General features: G+C 43.6%; 1 protein-coding gene across 2 annotated transcripts in view; it reads right to left on the bottom strand.

The window, feature by feature from the left end:
• Positions 1-4,632: 4,632 nt before the first annotated feature.
• Positions 4,633-18,103, bottom strand: part of mdfic (MyoD family inhibitor domain containing) — a 35,631-nt gene continuing 22,160 nt past the window's right edge. For both annotated transcript variants that reach the window (XM_083758215.1, XM_083758214.1), the window contains exons 4-5: positions 15,129-15,473; positions 4,633-8,868 (exon numbers count right to left, since the gene is read on the bottom strand). In XM_083758215.1, coding sequence (XP_083614341.1) covers positions 8,615-8,868; positions 15,129-15,473 — 599 coding nt within the window. In that variant the 3' untranslated portion in view covers positions 4,633-8,614. The remainder of the gene's footprint in view (positions 8,869-15,128; positions 15,474-18,103) is intronic.

Here is an 18,103-nt window from a genome sequence, read left to right as displayed (position 1 = left end):
CTATATACACTCTACTATCTAAATAAAGACAAAACGATAAAAGCAATTCACAATTCATATTTGAGAGACAAGCACAGTTCAGCTTCCTCCTGGCTGGAACTTTTATACAAAACCATTCGTCTCGCATCTCCTCCCATAAGCATTCTGCCACCGTTCCCCCTATTTTTGCCCATCACCATGATTATCGGCTTGGCAGAGGAGCCTGCTTGGCAAGGGTGAAATAATAAGAAAAACAAACAACGGCCTGGCCTAGGTAGGTAGGCTGGCTGCTCCAGCCCTCTTGTCAGAGTCAATTAGAGTCCTCAGGTAACGAGCCTATTTGCATTGTAAACCAGGCCCAATTTGAGAAGGCTAATGGGACCTCTACCCGAGCAGATTCATTGAAAGTGACATTACTTGAACTCCCCTCTTCTGCTCTTTTTCCCCCTGCCCTTCTTTCTTTCCCGACGTGGCCTTTCCGAAAGATCTTCTCATCGTATTTTAACGGCATCCCACAAGTCTAAACAGAGAGGTCAGGTCTTTTCAAACTTTGACACGAGTGAAGGGGAGTGAAGAGGACATTGTGGTTGCATTGTATATACAGATGTGTGTTTGGCGAGCCCCGGAGTCTTCCTGCTTGGCACCACTATTCACTGCAGGACAAGAGTGATGAATCATGGGTAGATTTTTAAGTGTTGCTATGAGCGCCGACTCAGTGGTGGAAGAAGTACTCACAATTTATTTTGAAAAGTGTCAAATAATCAATGTACAAATACTCTGTTAAGAGAATGGAATTCAAAACGTAATTGGGTAAAAGGACAAACGTACGGGCATCAGTATGTACTTAACCCATTCTGACCGGGCACCCATTTTGGTGTTGGCATCATGTTATGCTTTATCTATTGAAAAATAGCAGATCTACAAGCTCATATCGCGCCACCGAGTGGCGCGATACGAGCTTGTAGGTCTGCTATTTTTGAAAAATCGAAGAGCGATTGACATTTTTAGAATCTGATCTCAGGTCAGAATGGGTTCATCAGACCAGTGTGTCCGGCGGAAACCTCGTATGAATCTGATCTCAGGTCAGAATGGGTTAAAGTACCAGAATCATAAAGTACTCATTATGCAGAAGGTCCCATTTCACAAGTTTTCAAATGTACTACAAAAATATTTTGGAAATGGCCAAAGCTCACAATGTGTCACGTTGCGACGCATTGTGAGCTTGTAGATCGGCTATTTTGAAATGGCCAACAGGTATTGTAGGACTGAAGTGGTTGATGTATATTTTGTAATAATAATCAAAATCTACAAATTAACTATAGAATAGTAGTAACTATAGTAAGTTTTCAAATAATTATAGTGGAGTAGAAGTAAATGTACAGAAATTTGAAATACTCCAGTAAAGTAAACAAAAAAAAAGAAAACAAAAAGAAGAAAGTACAGTATTTGGTAAGAGAGCCGGAAGTAACAAGCAATCATTTCCGGGGTACTCGCCAGAGGGATTTAGCGATGCTGGATGCATTATAAACTAAGGGTTCGTCCTTGGCGATCTGGGACTTTTATAAAAGGTCGTCCATTCTATACCAATGTCGCCCTAGGCATAGAATGAGTTAAAATGTGCCTTGGGCAAAAAAAAAAAGAAAAGAAAAAGATTACATCAGACTGAACTGTCTGTTTGCAGTATTACTTTCTCTTCAGTATTGTCAACTACAACACATGACCTGTTCCTTGGAGGAATATTTGTTTAACTGGATGTTTAGTTCAATCCCTTCTGTACATTGAATGAAAAGAAGTACAATATGATGAATGTAACGCTCTACTGACCTGTCTAACGTATCTACTTGAGACAGGTTTAGTTCATGTTCTAATTGTGTTCCACTGTGTAATTTGTACAAAAATGAAATATCAGATGTCGGAAAGAGACATTTTTAAATGACAGGATCCAGTTACCTACATATGGCTAATGGGCCTCTTATAGTAGAGCTGCAGTGTACATACATGTGCATGCCATAATAAGATAATGCATGTCATTTTCACATAGCGCCACAACAGTGGGCATATAATTGCAATACACGTACAATAGCTCACAACAGATACAGTACAGTACAGTATAGTGCTGCCAAATGCAACTCGTGATAGACGATCCAACACATCGTCACTGCCAGCCAATTACAACTAATGTGCATCCTGTTTGGCACAGGGAAATAAAGGCTTGCACAAACACTAGTGTACATTTACATTATCACTCAACACTTATGTTCCATTCTGGAGCAAGAAGAGAACTCCTGCTGTATAATACCAAATGCCCCTCTTGTCCTGTCTAATTACTCACATTAGGCATAATCATAGCATACACCTTATCAACATACACCTCTACGGTCTACCTTCAATGTGAAAGTGAGACAAGGAAAACACCATTAAAGTAAACCCCCCGATCTGTCTGGCATTTATTTTTTTCCATATGAAGAGACGGCAAAAGCTGTAATTTGTTACCGTGGCCGAGGGCAGGATAGACATTTATTTTCCACAGCGAGAGAAAGAGAGACAGCTACTTCCATCTCACCCGGCTGCATGCGGTCGAGTTGGAGTGAAGGATATAGGTGTGAGAGAGATGAAGCAAGGAGTTGGGGACGGACAGACGGAAGGACAGACCGAGTCCGACGAACATTGGCCCCGGTAACACGGCGCATGACTGATTTGCCCACTTATACCACATTGTACAGTCTATAGCAAAAAACAAATCACATCGAAATATATATATTTTTTTTTATTATAAATTTGGGAAAATGCCAGTGTTGATTTTGACAGCATTATTTTATTTTGGAACGTTTTGGAACGTTTTAGTGTTAGTCTTGTTTTACTCAACTCATTTACTCAACTCGACTAAATCTACAGTTGATTTTGTCGACTATAATGTATTTTGGCGGGCGTTGATGCCATCGTAATGAGTGATTTTACACTTGCCGACCTACAAGCTTGTAGATCTGCTATTTTCAGAATGCAAACAAGTGTAAAATGACTTAATAATACTGGATCTCTTGTCCACTAGTTCCTTCCTAACATCTGGATCTCTTGTCCACTAGTTCCTTCCTAACATTTTAGTCTAGTTTTTGTTGACGAAATTGTCAATATATTTAGCCTTACTTTTAATCATCGTAGCGTAGTTTTCATTTAGTTTTTCGCCAGTGGAAAAGGGTAGTCGACATAGTATTTGTCGACAGACTCAACACTCCTAGCCCACTGGAGCCCTCTTCCCCCACCCCCCCACTCCTCAGACGGCAAACAGAAACAATGGAGCCATCTCTAATTGTGACATTACAATCCGCCTCACAGCGGGGCACGGAGCGGAGGGGCATTGATTAGAGGGGGACTGGAAAGGTGGATGACTTTGTGAAAAGGTCACTGCACGCTCTTCATATCCTCTGCCCTCTCTGCCACTTGTTCCGTCAAAAGTGGAAACGAGTGAAGGGCGGGAGAGGTTTTTTTTTTAGATGCCTGGATTAGATAGATAGATAGATAGATAGATAGATAGATAGATAGATAGATAGATAGATAGATAGATAGATAGATAGATAGATAGATAGATAGATAGATAGATAGATAGATAGATAGATAGATAGATAGATAGATAGATAGATAGATAGATCTTTCTTTCCGAATGCATTAGTGAAATATGATGGTGATTTCCAGGGAGGTACAGTATGCAAGAAGAAAATGAAATAAAGGAAAGAAAAGGCAGGGGTAGTGGGGTGTCTTTGTCGCTCAGCAGGGGGGCCGGCACGGAGGTTAATTGAAGGGTTAACAGGGGGTGGTGTCGGTCAGAGGTCGGAGCGGCGGTCCGGCCGGCGGGGGGGCCCTGCTCCCCCGCTGACCTCGCCGAGTAACGCTGGCCGTGTTAGCAGCGTGGCGCGAATCCGCTACGTGAGCACGCTCCCTAATGAGAGGCAGGAGCAGTGGATGTAGCCACGGTACTGGCGCCGAACATGACATTCTGCACTATTCATTATAGAAGGATGACACTGATGGCATGCTGACCGTTCATACCAATTCAATCAAGAACATTCATTCAGGACAGCGCGGTCACAGGGCGCTGGATGATGCGGCTCAACTATGCACACCTCTGGGTCATTCCGGTGTTACCAGGGTCCTAATAGGGTATGCTTACGGTATAGGGTGGACTCTGGGACACAAATTGGTGACCTGCTGAAATATGTCACAATCGTGTAGAGCTGTAGACAATCACATAATGTCCGTGTCTGAATGTATATCGTTGCGGTTTGTTTATTAGCAGATTTCAACCTGGTGGTATTTAGGCCATGTATTTAAAAGACCTCCATGAAAGTTGTGTGAAGTCCACAAGAAGGTCAAATATATATCAATGTCACGATAACACCGGCATGCTGGAGTGATAGAGTGTGTGAGCAAGTGGCCAAGATTTGGGGTATTGAATTTGGCTCTGGGATCACAGATGAACACAGCACCCTGGAAAAACATCTGTGAACATGAGACGCTGGGAACACACCTAGGTTTCCTGGATATATTGGTTATGCTGTGCTACTGTTGCTGGCCTCACATAACCATAGACATATGGCAAGACATTTACTGTGCAGTACGCTGGGAATATACATTCAAACCATTCAAACAATTTGATAATTACATTTTTCGTAATGTTTATTTAAAAAAAAAAAGGGACTTTTGCATATCTGGTGAGATCAGGTCAAGTACAGACAGCATATATAGACAATACAACAACACAGTATGAAAGGAGAGCTAGCTACGTGTTTTACACTGTCTGGTAAGGTTCAGTCCTTCCCGTCTACAGTCCTGGGGACCACAATGCACTGCTGCTGGGTTCTCTTACGAGCTGTCTAATAAGGCACTGGTTCTCAACAAGAGGTCGGGATTCTGGGGCGCCAAGGTGTCCTTGCAGGGGTTCCAGGGTGTCCTCAGCTAAATGATTGATAGTTAGGAACCAAATGGACCCTTACAGTACATGTGTGTACCCATGTGTACAATATGGAGGACAAGTTAGCAGCAGTATGTGGTCCCCATGGCCGGAGCAGAGAACCACTGTTGTATTTTTCACATTATGTATATATATTTCCCCCCCCTTTCACTCTATAGCCTGTAACAAACTTATGGTTTGAGTTAATCATTAACGAGGAGGAGGTTTAATTTCTTGCATGTTATCTGTTCTACAGAGTTGACCATCAAACTGCCTTTCCGAGAATAACAACGCACCATTAAAATGAGGCACACATTTGACAGCACATTATCTTTGACGGCATGAAGGGCCTTCTTCTTTTTTTTGTGTGCGTGTTGCCATTTAGCAAGCGGTGCTAATGAGGGCCCCCGTATTAAGTAGCATCACTCGAGCAACATCAAAGTGGATCTCCCGGACAGAACGAAATGACTCCACTCAGGCTTGGGTGATTCACCACAAACTCATCTAGAGATACACAGAATTAAGGAAAGGGGGGGAAATGAGAAGAAAACTGCCTTTACCCTGCATTAGTTTACCACTTGAACTCGACAGTTCATGATTCCTTTTTTGTATTCCAACTCACTGGGCTTGATACCCGAAAGCCGCTTAAACGGTTAGCAGGGTCACCGTGCTCCGTAATTCCTTATCGCGGTCTTCAGCAGAGAGTGCAGTTTCAACAAGTCATACATTACCAGTATCAAAGACACATTGTATGTAAAACAGCATCACAGAGAGGACTTGTACCATTATGTACTGACAAAGCGTAATAGTTCAAATTGGAGGAAAAAAACATAAAAACTGTTTCTTAATGTGTCAGGATTGTGCAGTTAAAACGCAAAGTAAGAAAATGTTAAATAAAAATCAGTATCTCCACTGCATTTCCAGTATTTCCAAGGCTCCTAAAATCTTTGTTCAGACTGCCAGGCAAATCCAAATTGTTTCTCAAATCTGATCTTTAGGACTGACTAGCCAGACTGTTAGTGATCAGATCAGATCTTCTATTTGGACATTGTATGATAAGTTTTGGTTGCTGTGGTAACTATGTAGCAACATTCAGGTGTGAAGAATGTTTAATGTCGTACGCGTACACTCGACAAAAATAGCTGATCTACAAGCTTACTGTGCTGGTAGATTGACTAATTTATGCAACTGACACTATAGTACAAGTCAGGCTTCAGTGCCCAAGTATCCACACCGAGACACATAGTTAGAAAGCCTAGCTGGATTGATGATCAATAACCTGATTTGGGCTGCCAGTCTTAACCAATACTGCTGGAATGTGAAGCTGGATTTCAGGTGCTTTTCTGAGGTTAGCTGAGTGACATTTCAGACATACGACAACAAACGTGTCAACTCCGCAGCAAGTCTGTGCAGATTCATCAGTAAAAAGTGGAATTCCAAACTCGTCTCTATCCCTAAAAAACAGGGAGCTTCTCTACAGCTGATATTTCGACGCAAGTTGTCATATATTGAATTATCGATTTGTTCTCAATAGTGTTCGCATTCTGTCATTAGTCACATGACTCAGACTACACTGACGGTAGACACCTGAGTTGTTCCAGTGATGTCCAGGTGTCCTGACCAAGCATCAGGAACTGGAATGTGTTAGACATTTGGTTTTCAGAAAGTTACAGATGTCAGTAGGGCTTCAACATGTAATTGAAACAATCAATTAGAAAAAAGTATATATACTATATATATATATCTATATATGGTATATAAACACATTAACCACCAGGATTAATTAATTAATTCACCTCATACTGCCAATGATTTTCCCCAGTTTTAACCTTAATTTAAAGAGCCAAAACCCGCGACCGGATGTTACAAATGTTACTTTCACTGTGTGTGTGTTGTCGGACCAGATGTTGATATCCCGCTGGACGATGAGAAAGGACTACCGCAACGATTACAGCGTTGGCTATCGGCCGTCGAATAAAGCTCGTTTTGACCAGAAATGCCATCTGGGACAAGGAATTGGAGATAAAGGCAATCGAAGATGGCGCGCTCCACTGCTGTTGACATCATCACCTAGCAACTCAATGCCAATGTAAGTAGCATCACGACTCGATCGATCATAAACACTATAAAAGACCATTTGCTGTGAATCTACGCCAATGGCGGCCGGCCAGACATTTGAAATGATGTAGATCTACGTCAAAGGGCAGGTCCTGGCGGGTAGTTAATAGAGAAAGTATCCAAATCTACAAACTTGCACTGTGAGGCGTGAGCTTGCATTTTGCGCAACAATGTTGTACAATGAATTTAAAAGGGTGGTGGTGGGTAGTTAATCGATTCATTAAATTTTTTTAATCTGTGTTGATTCATTGATAAAAAGAAATGATAAAAAGAAAACTACTACCCGATTATTGGATTAATCGTAATCGTGAAAAGTAATCGATAGAATAATCGCTTAGAAAATAATTGATAGTTGCAGCCCTGAAATCAGCGCTTTCTGATTAGACGTTTCACGTGGTCCCGTTGCGGCTCTGCAAAGCTACAGTAGACGATTGTTGCACAGCTACAGTATGAGAGAAAGTGTGAACGCCCACATTAAAACGTGTGTACAGTGTAATACAGTACGAAATGAAAATGAAACACCAGTATTTTAAGTAGAAACCGGGCGATTCTTTCGGACGACATTGGCCTATCACAGATACTATTGGTATCGGTGTATATTTTGTCTGATATATAACGATATGAAATATTTTCTAGCTTAGTTGACACTGAAAATGATGCTTGGGGTAATTTAGAAAGTTTTTTTTTTTTTTCTTTTGTTTCAATGTACACTATAACGATAATGATTAAATTCCCAGTGAAGTTCACAATTTTTACAGTCCAGTATTGGTTGGGCTCTAAAGTGAAGAGCATCAACATAACGAAAACAATCTAATGAGTATCAATAATTATACTAGGGGTGCAACAGTTAATAGAACTAATCGATTTCATCGATTATTTAAAAAAAAAACATTTAAATAAAATATTAATTGAAAAAGAAATCAATAGAATAATCACCAAGAGAATAAACAATAGTTGCAGCCCTAATTAATACTGCTATTGAGTGTATGAATATTGACAGCCAAGGGACACAGATTTAACTGTCTTGAACATTATTCCTGAAATAGTATAGCAATAAGAGCCATCTTTAAGGCATTCGATTATAATAACTTTAAGCATCGGTTAGCATACTTGTCAACATGAAAAACATACAACACTAAAATGAAATGTTCATATAACAGGTTTATACTATGCGGTATACTTTAACTGAACTTTTTCTTCTTCTTTTTTACTTTATCAAAGGTTTTTCAAGGCCCCTGTGAAGCCAGACTTTGTCGGAGAGGCACAGTGCGTGTTAACAGATCTTTCCGAGTAGGCTTTATTGCACACACACACAAATTCACACACATACACACGACACAATATAACCACACACACACACACACACGCCATTGTACTCGATCAACAGCGGCACAGATTTCCGCTCGTTCAATCACACCAAACTCCGTCCTTCCGTTCGTTTCCAGGTCTGGTTAAAACAAAAACAAAAAAATCCTGGCAGGGTCCAAACAAACTCCTGGTTATCAAACAAGCACCCACTGTCGTTGCATCATTCCAGCAGGGCGGCGGCGGCGGCGGTGGGGGAGAACCTCCCTATGTGGGGAAGCAGATGCCGCAGCACTCCATGCAGATCTCCAGGCAGTCGGAGGACTCGCAGCACGCGTCCATGATGCCACAGTCCATGTCGTCGCAGGGGCAGTTGCAGTCGTCGCCCAGGTCGTCGGCCGCGCAGCAGCAGCAGCAGCCCTCCGACGTGCAGGTGCCACAGGAGGCCTGTGTCACCACCATGTTGCACAGAGTCAGGAACTCGCAGAACAGGCAGGCCAGGATGCAGTGGACGCAGCAATCTGATTCCACCCCGAATCCCCCCCCCACCCGCCGGACATCAAAGATGTGAAAGAAAGATAAATCGTTAACCACCCAGACAACAATACAGGGTTTATACAGGTTATAAAAAAAGCATGAAAAAATAAGTAAAATATATTGTAATAAATAATTACATAATAAAAAATTGACTTGAAAGAAAGTGACTTTGGGGTACAGAAATCGTACAAAGTTAATGAAAACATTAACAAGCAGTTAAAAAGTGAAAGAAATGGGGTGTAAAAACCATGCCAGAAAAGAGAAAAAATGATGACCATTAAGGGCGGAAGAAAGCAGCGACAGGTCATGGTACATAAAGTCTGATTCGAAAGTCTGCAGTTGTCTAATCTGCGGAGGGGTGGGGTGATGGGAGGGGGGTCTAACTCAAGGTGATTACAGCAAATGTCACTATTGTTTGAAATGCTCAAAATGACTGTGCGTCACTTGATTACATTGATGGGTTGGTTGTTGGGAAAGATCTTTGACCGAAATGTGTGCAGAGGAGTGTGTGCACACCAAGGGTATTAATTAAAATTCAAAAGTAAAACTAGGTGTGAAACAATTATATAAAATAAAAAATTATAGGCATAAAATGATCAATTTAGTCAAAAGAAGAAAAAACATGTCTGATTGAGGGATGTTTACATGACTGAGTCAATTGCCTTTGTAATGACTTCTCTGAACTATTAAATCTGGCGCCCGTCTAAAACCTATTGCAAAAAAATAAAAATAAAAATAATAAAAACTAACCAGAAATGAGCAAACCCAATCTGGAAAGTGGAAACCAACTTCAACTAAACCAGAATTGACCAAAATCACAACATGGACAATAGAAAACGACAATGACGGACGGTGCACACAACACTTTGATTCAGTAAGAAAAGCGCACATGTAAGCATGGATTGGCATAGGTCAAGGTAACTATAAGCATGTAAGCATGGATTGGCATAGGTCAAGGTAACTATAAGCATGTAAGCATGGATTGGCATAGGTCAAGGTAACTGGAAGGAACAAAGGGAGGCATGTGGAAAGAAAAGGGTTGAGGGCCATATCCATCCAGGTTGGATGGTTGGCAGAATCAGGGGAAAATTCAAAGAAATGAATTCCACCCCTGCTGCTTTGATTAGCGGACTGTTAAGTAATTGTGCCATTATCATGCAACCTGGCCGGCTTGATCACCTAAAGGTGATTAGCGGCGTCCTGGTAAATTGGCGCGCTAATGCCCGGCGACGCACGCTTTGCTGATTAACATCTAACCTCCATCTAGACCCTCTTATGTGTCTGCTAGGCCCGAGCACTCCTGTTGTCTCCACGCCCACAAAGAGGTCCTCGCTAAATTACCAATGGGGCTATTAACCATTCAAATCACCAGGGCATTTAATGGCCGAATTATTTGTGATTAGGCGCATGTTGCATTCAAAATGCATTCTCAAAACCATGAAAAAAACAAAACACAGGATAAATCCCCCTCTTTGTTCTTGTTTTGAAGCTGTTATCCATTGCCATGCAGGGTTGCATTTATATGTAGAGTTCCGTTCTTATGAGATTTTTAATTTTATGTATAATAATTATATAAGTACTTGTTCACTATACTGTCCTTTAGAGGCTGCAATATAGAACTTGATTGAATGAATACATTATCATTCTGGGGGTTCTTGAATGAAAATGTTGAGTATCACTGATATAGAAACATAGGTTTTTCAGAAAACTGTCGTGATTTAGAAGACATTTTGTAGAATCTGGTCTTTTAGACATTGTTGTCAGTTTACTGGTTGGCTAGTTGTGCTGCCTGAAGCTCTTGAAAGAAATTAGACATAAGAGTTATGGATTGCAGCTTTTTTTTTTTTTAAATCACTATCTGGTTTGATGCTGTACTATCTATCATCTCATAAGGTGTCACTTTGTTAACCCATTCTGACCGGGCACCCATTTTGGTGTTAGCATCATGTCATGCTTTAGCTATTGAAAAATAGCAGATCTACAAGCTCATATCGCGCCACCGAGTGGCGCGATACGAGCTTGTAGGTCTGCTATTTTTTGAAAAATCGAAGAACGACTGACATTTTTAGAATCTGATCTCAGGTCAGAATGGGTTAATCAGACCAGTGTGTTGTCCAGAGGAAACCTGGTATGAATCTGATCTCAGGTCAGAATGGGTTAAATCACTATCTGGTTTGATGCTGTACTATCTATCATCTCATAAGGTGTCACTTTGTTAAAAACGGTGAGACCTCACTGCAGAAAGAAACTCTTCACGTATTAAGCACATGCACAAACAAATAAATATGCGTGTGCATACTTAACCCATTCTGACCTGAGATCAGATTCATACGAGGTTTCCACTGGACACACACTGGTCTGATTAACCCATTCTGACCTGAGATCAGATTCTAAAAATGTCAGTCGTTCTTCGATCTTTCAAAAATAGCAGACCTACAAGCTCGTAGCGCGCCACTCGGTGGCGCGCTATGAGCTTGTAGATCTGCTATTTTTTAAATAGCTAAAGCATAACATGATGCTGACACCAAAATGGGTGCCCGGTCAGAATGGGTTAAAAACAGAATTGATATCAAACCACAGATGATAAAATGCTCACTAGAAAAGAGGAGACTAAACACTACTGGTAATTAAACTACTGCTGTATATCGTTGGCCCCACAAAACCCTGCAGGAGGTTCCTGAAATCCATGCAACCGTTAATCAAACTAATCAATGTAATCAATCATGGGAAAGTAAAAAAATTAATGATTTGTTTGTTTGAGAAAATAGGCGCTTCTTGATTATTACCAACAAGAAAAATAACCAAAAATAATCAAAAGTTGCAATCAATAGTTGCGGCCGTACATATGCAGTCCAAGTGAGACATACAGAGTTACATTTGTGTACATGACATGTATCATTGGTTTATGCGAGTACTGCATCGGCCTTGTACAGCTCCATTAAATACAACTGATCAGAACCCTTCTCTCCCTCAGCAATCTACCTGTTATTTTTTTTATTTTTTTATTTTTTCCCGAAGCCAGCTAGCGCCGCTACTTTGGTGTGTTAAACAGACACGATGTGGAGTGGATGCATGCGGGAAAAATAGCTTTACAAACAGGCAGCATTTGCATAACTTTCATCAGCCCAACTTGAGCTGTCAGAAGGGGCCGTTACTGATTGGGTTGAAGGGAAAGGCGAAAGGGAGGAGGGGGGGGGGGGGAGGGGAGAGAGAGGTGGGGGGGGGGGGGGGGGGGTGCAGAGAGAGGAGGACATGCTGAAGAAGACGGCTGGATGCTCATGTTTGATTAATCAAAGCACAGCAAGAGTTTCTTATTTTTTTGCCTGTGCTTTCGGCTGCAGAAGTTGACCAGAAGTGTGCGGAAGCGTGTGGAACATGAAATGAGTCTGGCCCTATAATGTATTGTATTAAGCCCTTTTTTGAGGGGCGCTAGAGCCTCCTATGCACAGATTTGTGTGTGTGTGTGTATGCCGTGAGCTTGTAGATCGGCTATTGTTTGAGTAAGTAACTCAGGGCTCACCCGGTAAGAGCGCACACCAAAGAAAGTAAATAAATGTATCCAATACTATATAAAACAATATAGCTCAAAATGCTTTTTTAACTGGCTGAAAAACGATATGAAGACAACATAAAAGATCCGGGCCATTGCTGGGCCCCGGGTATGGGTGGGAAAAAAAACGTCAAAGTAACAATCTTTGACGGGTCCACGGGGTATAGCCATGCCAGCAGTCATCAGAACACAACAGCAGACTGTGAATGTCGTATAAACACTGTTCATAGGCAGGGCCAGCTCTGCTATTCACTTGGATGTATAATTCAACAGCGGCGATTAGTCTGAATGTTGGAGAGCCCTGCTGGTGGGAGGGGGAGCGGATCGTGTACTTGTCTTGTACGCAGGAGAGCTGGACGCCATGCGCATGTCCATGAAGCGCGACACGGGAAAGGGGCCGGACAGACGGATGGACAGAAAGACGGACGAGACGGACCAGCGGCGCCGCTGGTCCGTCTCGTCACCTTGGTCGGGCGGTGAGATTTGACGCCGGGAATCGGTAGCGGGGCCAATAAAATAAGCAGAATTAAGCACAGCAGACCGTGTGCCACGGAGGGAAACACTCTGGAGGTGTCTCTGGGAAGCTACACGTGGAGAGACGTTGAGAGCCGGCGGCGTGCTTGACACAAAACAAGCAGGATGGGCCTCAGAGCGGCAAGCTGTGCAAAAGCATTCAAACTCAAACAGGGAGAGAGACCGAGAGAGGAAGACGGACAGAGAGAGCAGGAGAGATGGATAGAGAAAGCCAGAGAGAGATGGATAGAGAAATAGAGACAGACAACTTGAAAGAGTTTATTATGTTAATCTTAATTGAATGGTTAATTTGGTTAAAGCCATGGTGACCCCACGTGAGTATAAATGGAGAGGGGGCACATGACTAGGTAGTGGAACTGTGAGTTTACAACAAGCCTGTCTACGAAGAATACTGATAGGGCACGTGCACACACACACACGCACACGCACAGCTACTGTATAATGCCTCTACAAAGCGACGAGCGTTCCCCTAATAGTCCCTAAATGAAGCTAAAGGAGCTCAGAGACCTTAATTGATTACACACATACAAAAATACACAGGCACACACACAAACAGAATCATCAAAGAGCCAAGACCACCGACCCCAAGCCGCTAAACACAAGCAATACAGGGGAAATGACTCGGCAGCAGTGTTATCGCAGATTGGAACGTGTGCCAAGAAACGTGCATATAGGGTGGGAAGGGGGGGCTCGCTAGCTGGCGCCTTTTATTTCCTGTGTTGAGTGGAAGGGTGGTGGTGGGAGGGGGGGGGGGGATGCTGTTTAGGAGGCTAATTTCACAGGCAAACAGATTATGTTAATCCATGTAAACATTCAAACACAACAGCTTGGCTGTTTTCCGGGGGGAAATAAGTACTTGAGAGCGAACATATTGATTTGCGGAAGGAAGGCCTTGCATCTGCAAAAAAAAAGCAACAAAGCTATAATGAGGCAGACTTATTGGACTGCTGCTGTTGTTTTGTTTCTATTCTTCTGTGCTGTCTCTCTCCCCTCTCCATGGCCAATTAAGACGTCGAAAACATGCCACCAGTGGAATATGTCTGGCGGACGCATCCCGACAATGAGCTGTGTGCTTGTATCTGCTCGCCTCACCCGTCTTGTTAACTGGTGAGGCTATGCATAATTTCGAGCAAACCGTCCGACTGGCCTCTGCTTTTTTTCCTATTGTTTTATGGCGTGTCTCAGTCTATACCCAGAATAGGATTTTCAATCATTTCATCTCAGTTTGTGGGCTAGCCTCATGCACAATGTACAGGAGTGGGCTAGCCTCATGCACAATGTACAGGAGTGGGCTAGCCTCATGCACAATGTACAGGAGTGAAAATAAAACAGACACACAGGCACACGCATGAGCTTGGCACAGAAAGACAAATACACTCGCACTACAGTCATGGGAGGTTGGGGGGGGGGAGAGAATCCTGTTAATAAAAGGCAGGGGATGGGAGGGTTTTCATCAAGGGCATGGAGAGGTGCGATGGGCCATGATGGGCCGATTCAGAGCCACTCGTGACACTTAATGGGCCCCCCATGCTCCTAGGCCTTGTTAGAGGGTCACACCTTTCAGCCCGATGGTAATGGACCACCCAATGGCCTTCATTACCGGACTCACCTCTGCACTTGCACCTGACAAAAGTCACGACTGCCCTGCATGGTGACAGTTGTTCGAGGAATATACTACTAAAACCTCAGGTGTAAAAATATAAATCGTCTTGCACTCCCATCATTAAAAACGTGAGAGGAGATAAGAATGTGTCAATAGCTCATGAGGTCGGACGAGATCCTTTCTGGAGTCTCGGTCTAGAGGAGTACAAAACTGGCTCACCTGGTTTTTTTTTAAACTGGGAAATTTAAACTGCACTTTTCTGTGCAACGGAGTGTTCCCGCGGTGCGATACTACATGGCATGAATGCGTGTCCAAAAGCAGGCGTGCAAGCGAGAGGAGCGAGAGAAGCCGGTGAGTGTTAGTTAGCGTCAGCCGTGCGTTTGGAATGTCTAGGATATTGCAGGATGTGTGTGTGTGCGCTTGCATGTCTGGTTTCTACTTACTGTAGTTTGCACGGCATTATTCCTATAGTGCAATACCCCTCCATATTCTACATTTCCGTGTACGGTGTACTAATTGCCGTGCCAAGTGGTCGCCGCGGCGGGTGCTCTACTCACCCTCCGGCAGGGGAGGCCTTTGGGACCCCGTGGAGCTTCCTTTGCTGCGTCGGCTGCTGTCGCTGTTGACCGACAGGCTGGACCTCAGCTTCTTCTGCATCTTCTGGGAGACGGGCATGGAGGTGGGGCGCTGCCGCCGGGGCTGCTCCGTGGTCGGTCTCGCGCCGTGCGCCGCCGCCGCCGCCGGGACGTTGGCGCCGCAGGTGCAGGTACAGGCGTGCGCGCCTCCCCCGGAGACGGGCTGGAGGACTCCGTTGCTCAGTTGGGGGGAGGCCGCGGCCATCGGGGGGGCAGCGGTGCCGTTGCCGTGCCGGTGGCCGTTCTGGGTATTTGTTGGAGGTTGGGCTGGAAGGAAAGGTAGGAAGAGGGTTACTGAAAACAGCCTTCATTCTGTGCCATTTGTATATGCGTGTCTTTCCGTATATGTGTGTGTCTTTCTGAGTGTTTCTCAAAGTGTGGACGAGGGACTATCAGGGTCATCTGCCTTTTGGCCTACATTTCTCTCCCTCTCTCTCTCTCTCTCTCTCTCTATATCCGTCTCTTTCGCCCTCTCTGTCTCTCAGTCTCTCTCGTTTTCATCTCTTTCAGTCTGTCTCGTGACCTTGACTTAAACACCGTACTGAAGCCCAGGAGAGGTGCCTTCATTTTACTTAAGCATTAAGAGTTACTCCCACAATAATATACTGCATGTTCCTACCATAGGCAAGTTCAAACCCAAATACAGCAGGAGGCAAAGCAAACGGTTGTCAACCACAAGATCATGTAAAATTTAAACGGTACATTCAATTAGTTTTTTTTACTTATACCAGACTATACCGTACCAGTAACCCTGCATGAGGCAACCCTGCATGAGAACATTTTTACAATATTAAACATTCAGTATAATGTTTTAATATAATAAAAACTTGACTTCAACTTGCTTGAGGCTAGGAGAACTTTGCTGTGCACCGCCCGTGCTCTCCGAAAGCCCCGTATTTTTGTGCGTTTCACTGCAGACGTTTGATTTAAAAATGGTGTGCGATAAAGCACCTACAAATTCACAACTGGTTTTTTTTTAGGGGGATGGTAAGATCATATAAAACCAATCACACTGCATATGTTTCCGACCGGCAGAGTGTAGGAAGCTTGCATGTGACAGGCACCGCTGCAGGTGAGAGGCATTTTGATGCGCACAAGAGTGAGAAGTGAACGACAAAGATAAAGGCTGAAAAAGAGAATGGAGCAAAGAATATGAGAGAACCAGTCTATGATGGTGTGCATATACAAAATAGATCCTACCTATAAGCTACATTAATGATTTTGCTTTCCTCCCAAAGCAGCTAGATGGCCTCAAATAGTCCTTCTGAGCATGTGTGTGCTTGCGCGTGCATGCGTGTGTGTGTGTGCGTGTGACTGCCATGGGAAGCCAGGAGACAGCGACCCGAGTGTGTGATAAGAGAGGAAGCGAGGGAACGCGAGTGAGCGAGCGACGGAGGTGGCATTTTCTGGAGAGGAACACCTGCACATTCAGCTCTACTGGGACGTAATCCCACATTACCTTCCTTCCACATCACAGCCACCGTGTGTGTGTGTGTGTGTGTGTGTGTGTGTGTGTGTGTGTGTGTGTGTGTGTGTGTGTGTGTGTGTGTGTGTGTGTGTGTGTGTGTGTGTCTCGCATGTGGGGTTGACTTATTGAGCTTTTCGTGAATTATTCATCCCCCTTTTTAAGTCGCTCTCACTTATTCATTTTGTCTATTCTGTGTATTCTTTGTATGTGCCTCTTCTTCAGCCAAACGCTGCCTTTTTTCCCCCTTTTCTCTTTTTGCCTGACACAGTCGGACTGAAAAGGCCAGGAACAAAACCCGAGGAGCAGTAGATGAGAAACAACAACTTTTGATTGACAAAAGCACTTCAGCAGAAACTCTTCCGAAGTGCAGGCAGACGTGAAGCAGCGAGGCAGACTGCGATGCCATAAACCCAGCCCTTCATCTGGGGTTTCCCCTCCCAGCTGCACCAACAAGTGCAATTACAGTTACGAGACAATGAGAAAGACAGAGAAGAGAGAGAGAGAGAGAGAGAGAGAGAGAGAGAGAGAGAGAGAGAGAGAGAGAGAGACAGAGAAAGAGAGAGAGAGAGAGAGAGAGCGGAAAAAGAGAAAGAATCAAGAGAGTGTGGGAACCGGGGTGCCTTGTGGGCTTTTTCTAATTTAATTTTTAACAAACACATCACCCCGGGAGATTAAGGAAAAAGAGGATGTTGGATGTAAAACAATGCAATTAAGAAAAAACAAGACAGCCTCTGCCTCAATAAACAAATATAGGCTTTATGGATCGGGATTCAGTGAGATTTGAATTAACCCATTTAGACCTAAGGCCGATTCTAAAAAAAAAATCTTCTCAATCTTGACAGTTTTCTGAAATATCTGTTTCTATATCAGCGGTGCTCAATATTTCATGTCAAGGACCCCAAAAATGATATGTAATTGGCCACCGAACCCCATCTGAAAATATGTTGTTCAGATCTACAAGCTCGTAGCGCGGCACCGAGCTTGTAGATCTGCTATTTTTCAATAGCTAAAGTATAACATAATGCCTAAAACACCAAAAGGGGTCCCCGTTCAGAATGGGTTAAGACGATCGGGGGGGGCCGCACAAGACGGAATTCAGTATGTAGCGATTCAAGTCCAGGTTGATGGACCAGTCTCCCCAAGATGCAGCCTCATAGGCAGCCGGCCCGTGACATGGGTGTGGGAGGAGGTGGTGTCGTACGGGAGGCCTACTTTTAACCCATTCTGACCTGAGATCAGATTCATACAAGGTTTCCGCTGGACACACACTGGTCTGATTAACCCATTCTGACCTGAGATCAGATTCTAAAAATGTCAGTCGTTCTTTGATTTTTCAAAAAATAGCAGACCTACAAGCTCGTATCGCGCCACTCGGTGGCGCGATATGAGCTTGTAGATCTGCTATTTTTAAATAGCTAAAGCATAACAC

Source organism: Protomyctophum parallelum (genome assembly GCF_964188405.1).
Source record: "Protomyctophum parallelum genome assembly, chromosome: 22".
Classification (NCBI taxonomy): domain Eukaryota; kingdom Metazoa; phylum Chordata; class Actinopteri; order Myctophiformes; family Myctophidae; genus Protomyctophum; species Protomyctophum parallelum.
The sequence above is the reverse complement of the archived record's forward strand: the minus strand, read 5'-3'. Positions and strand labels throughout refer to the sequence as shown.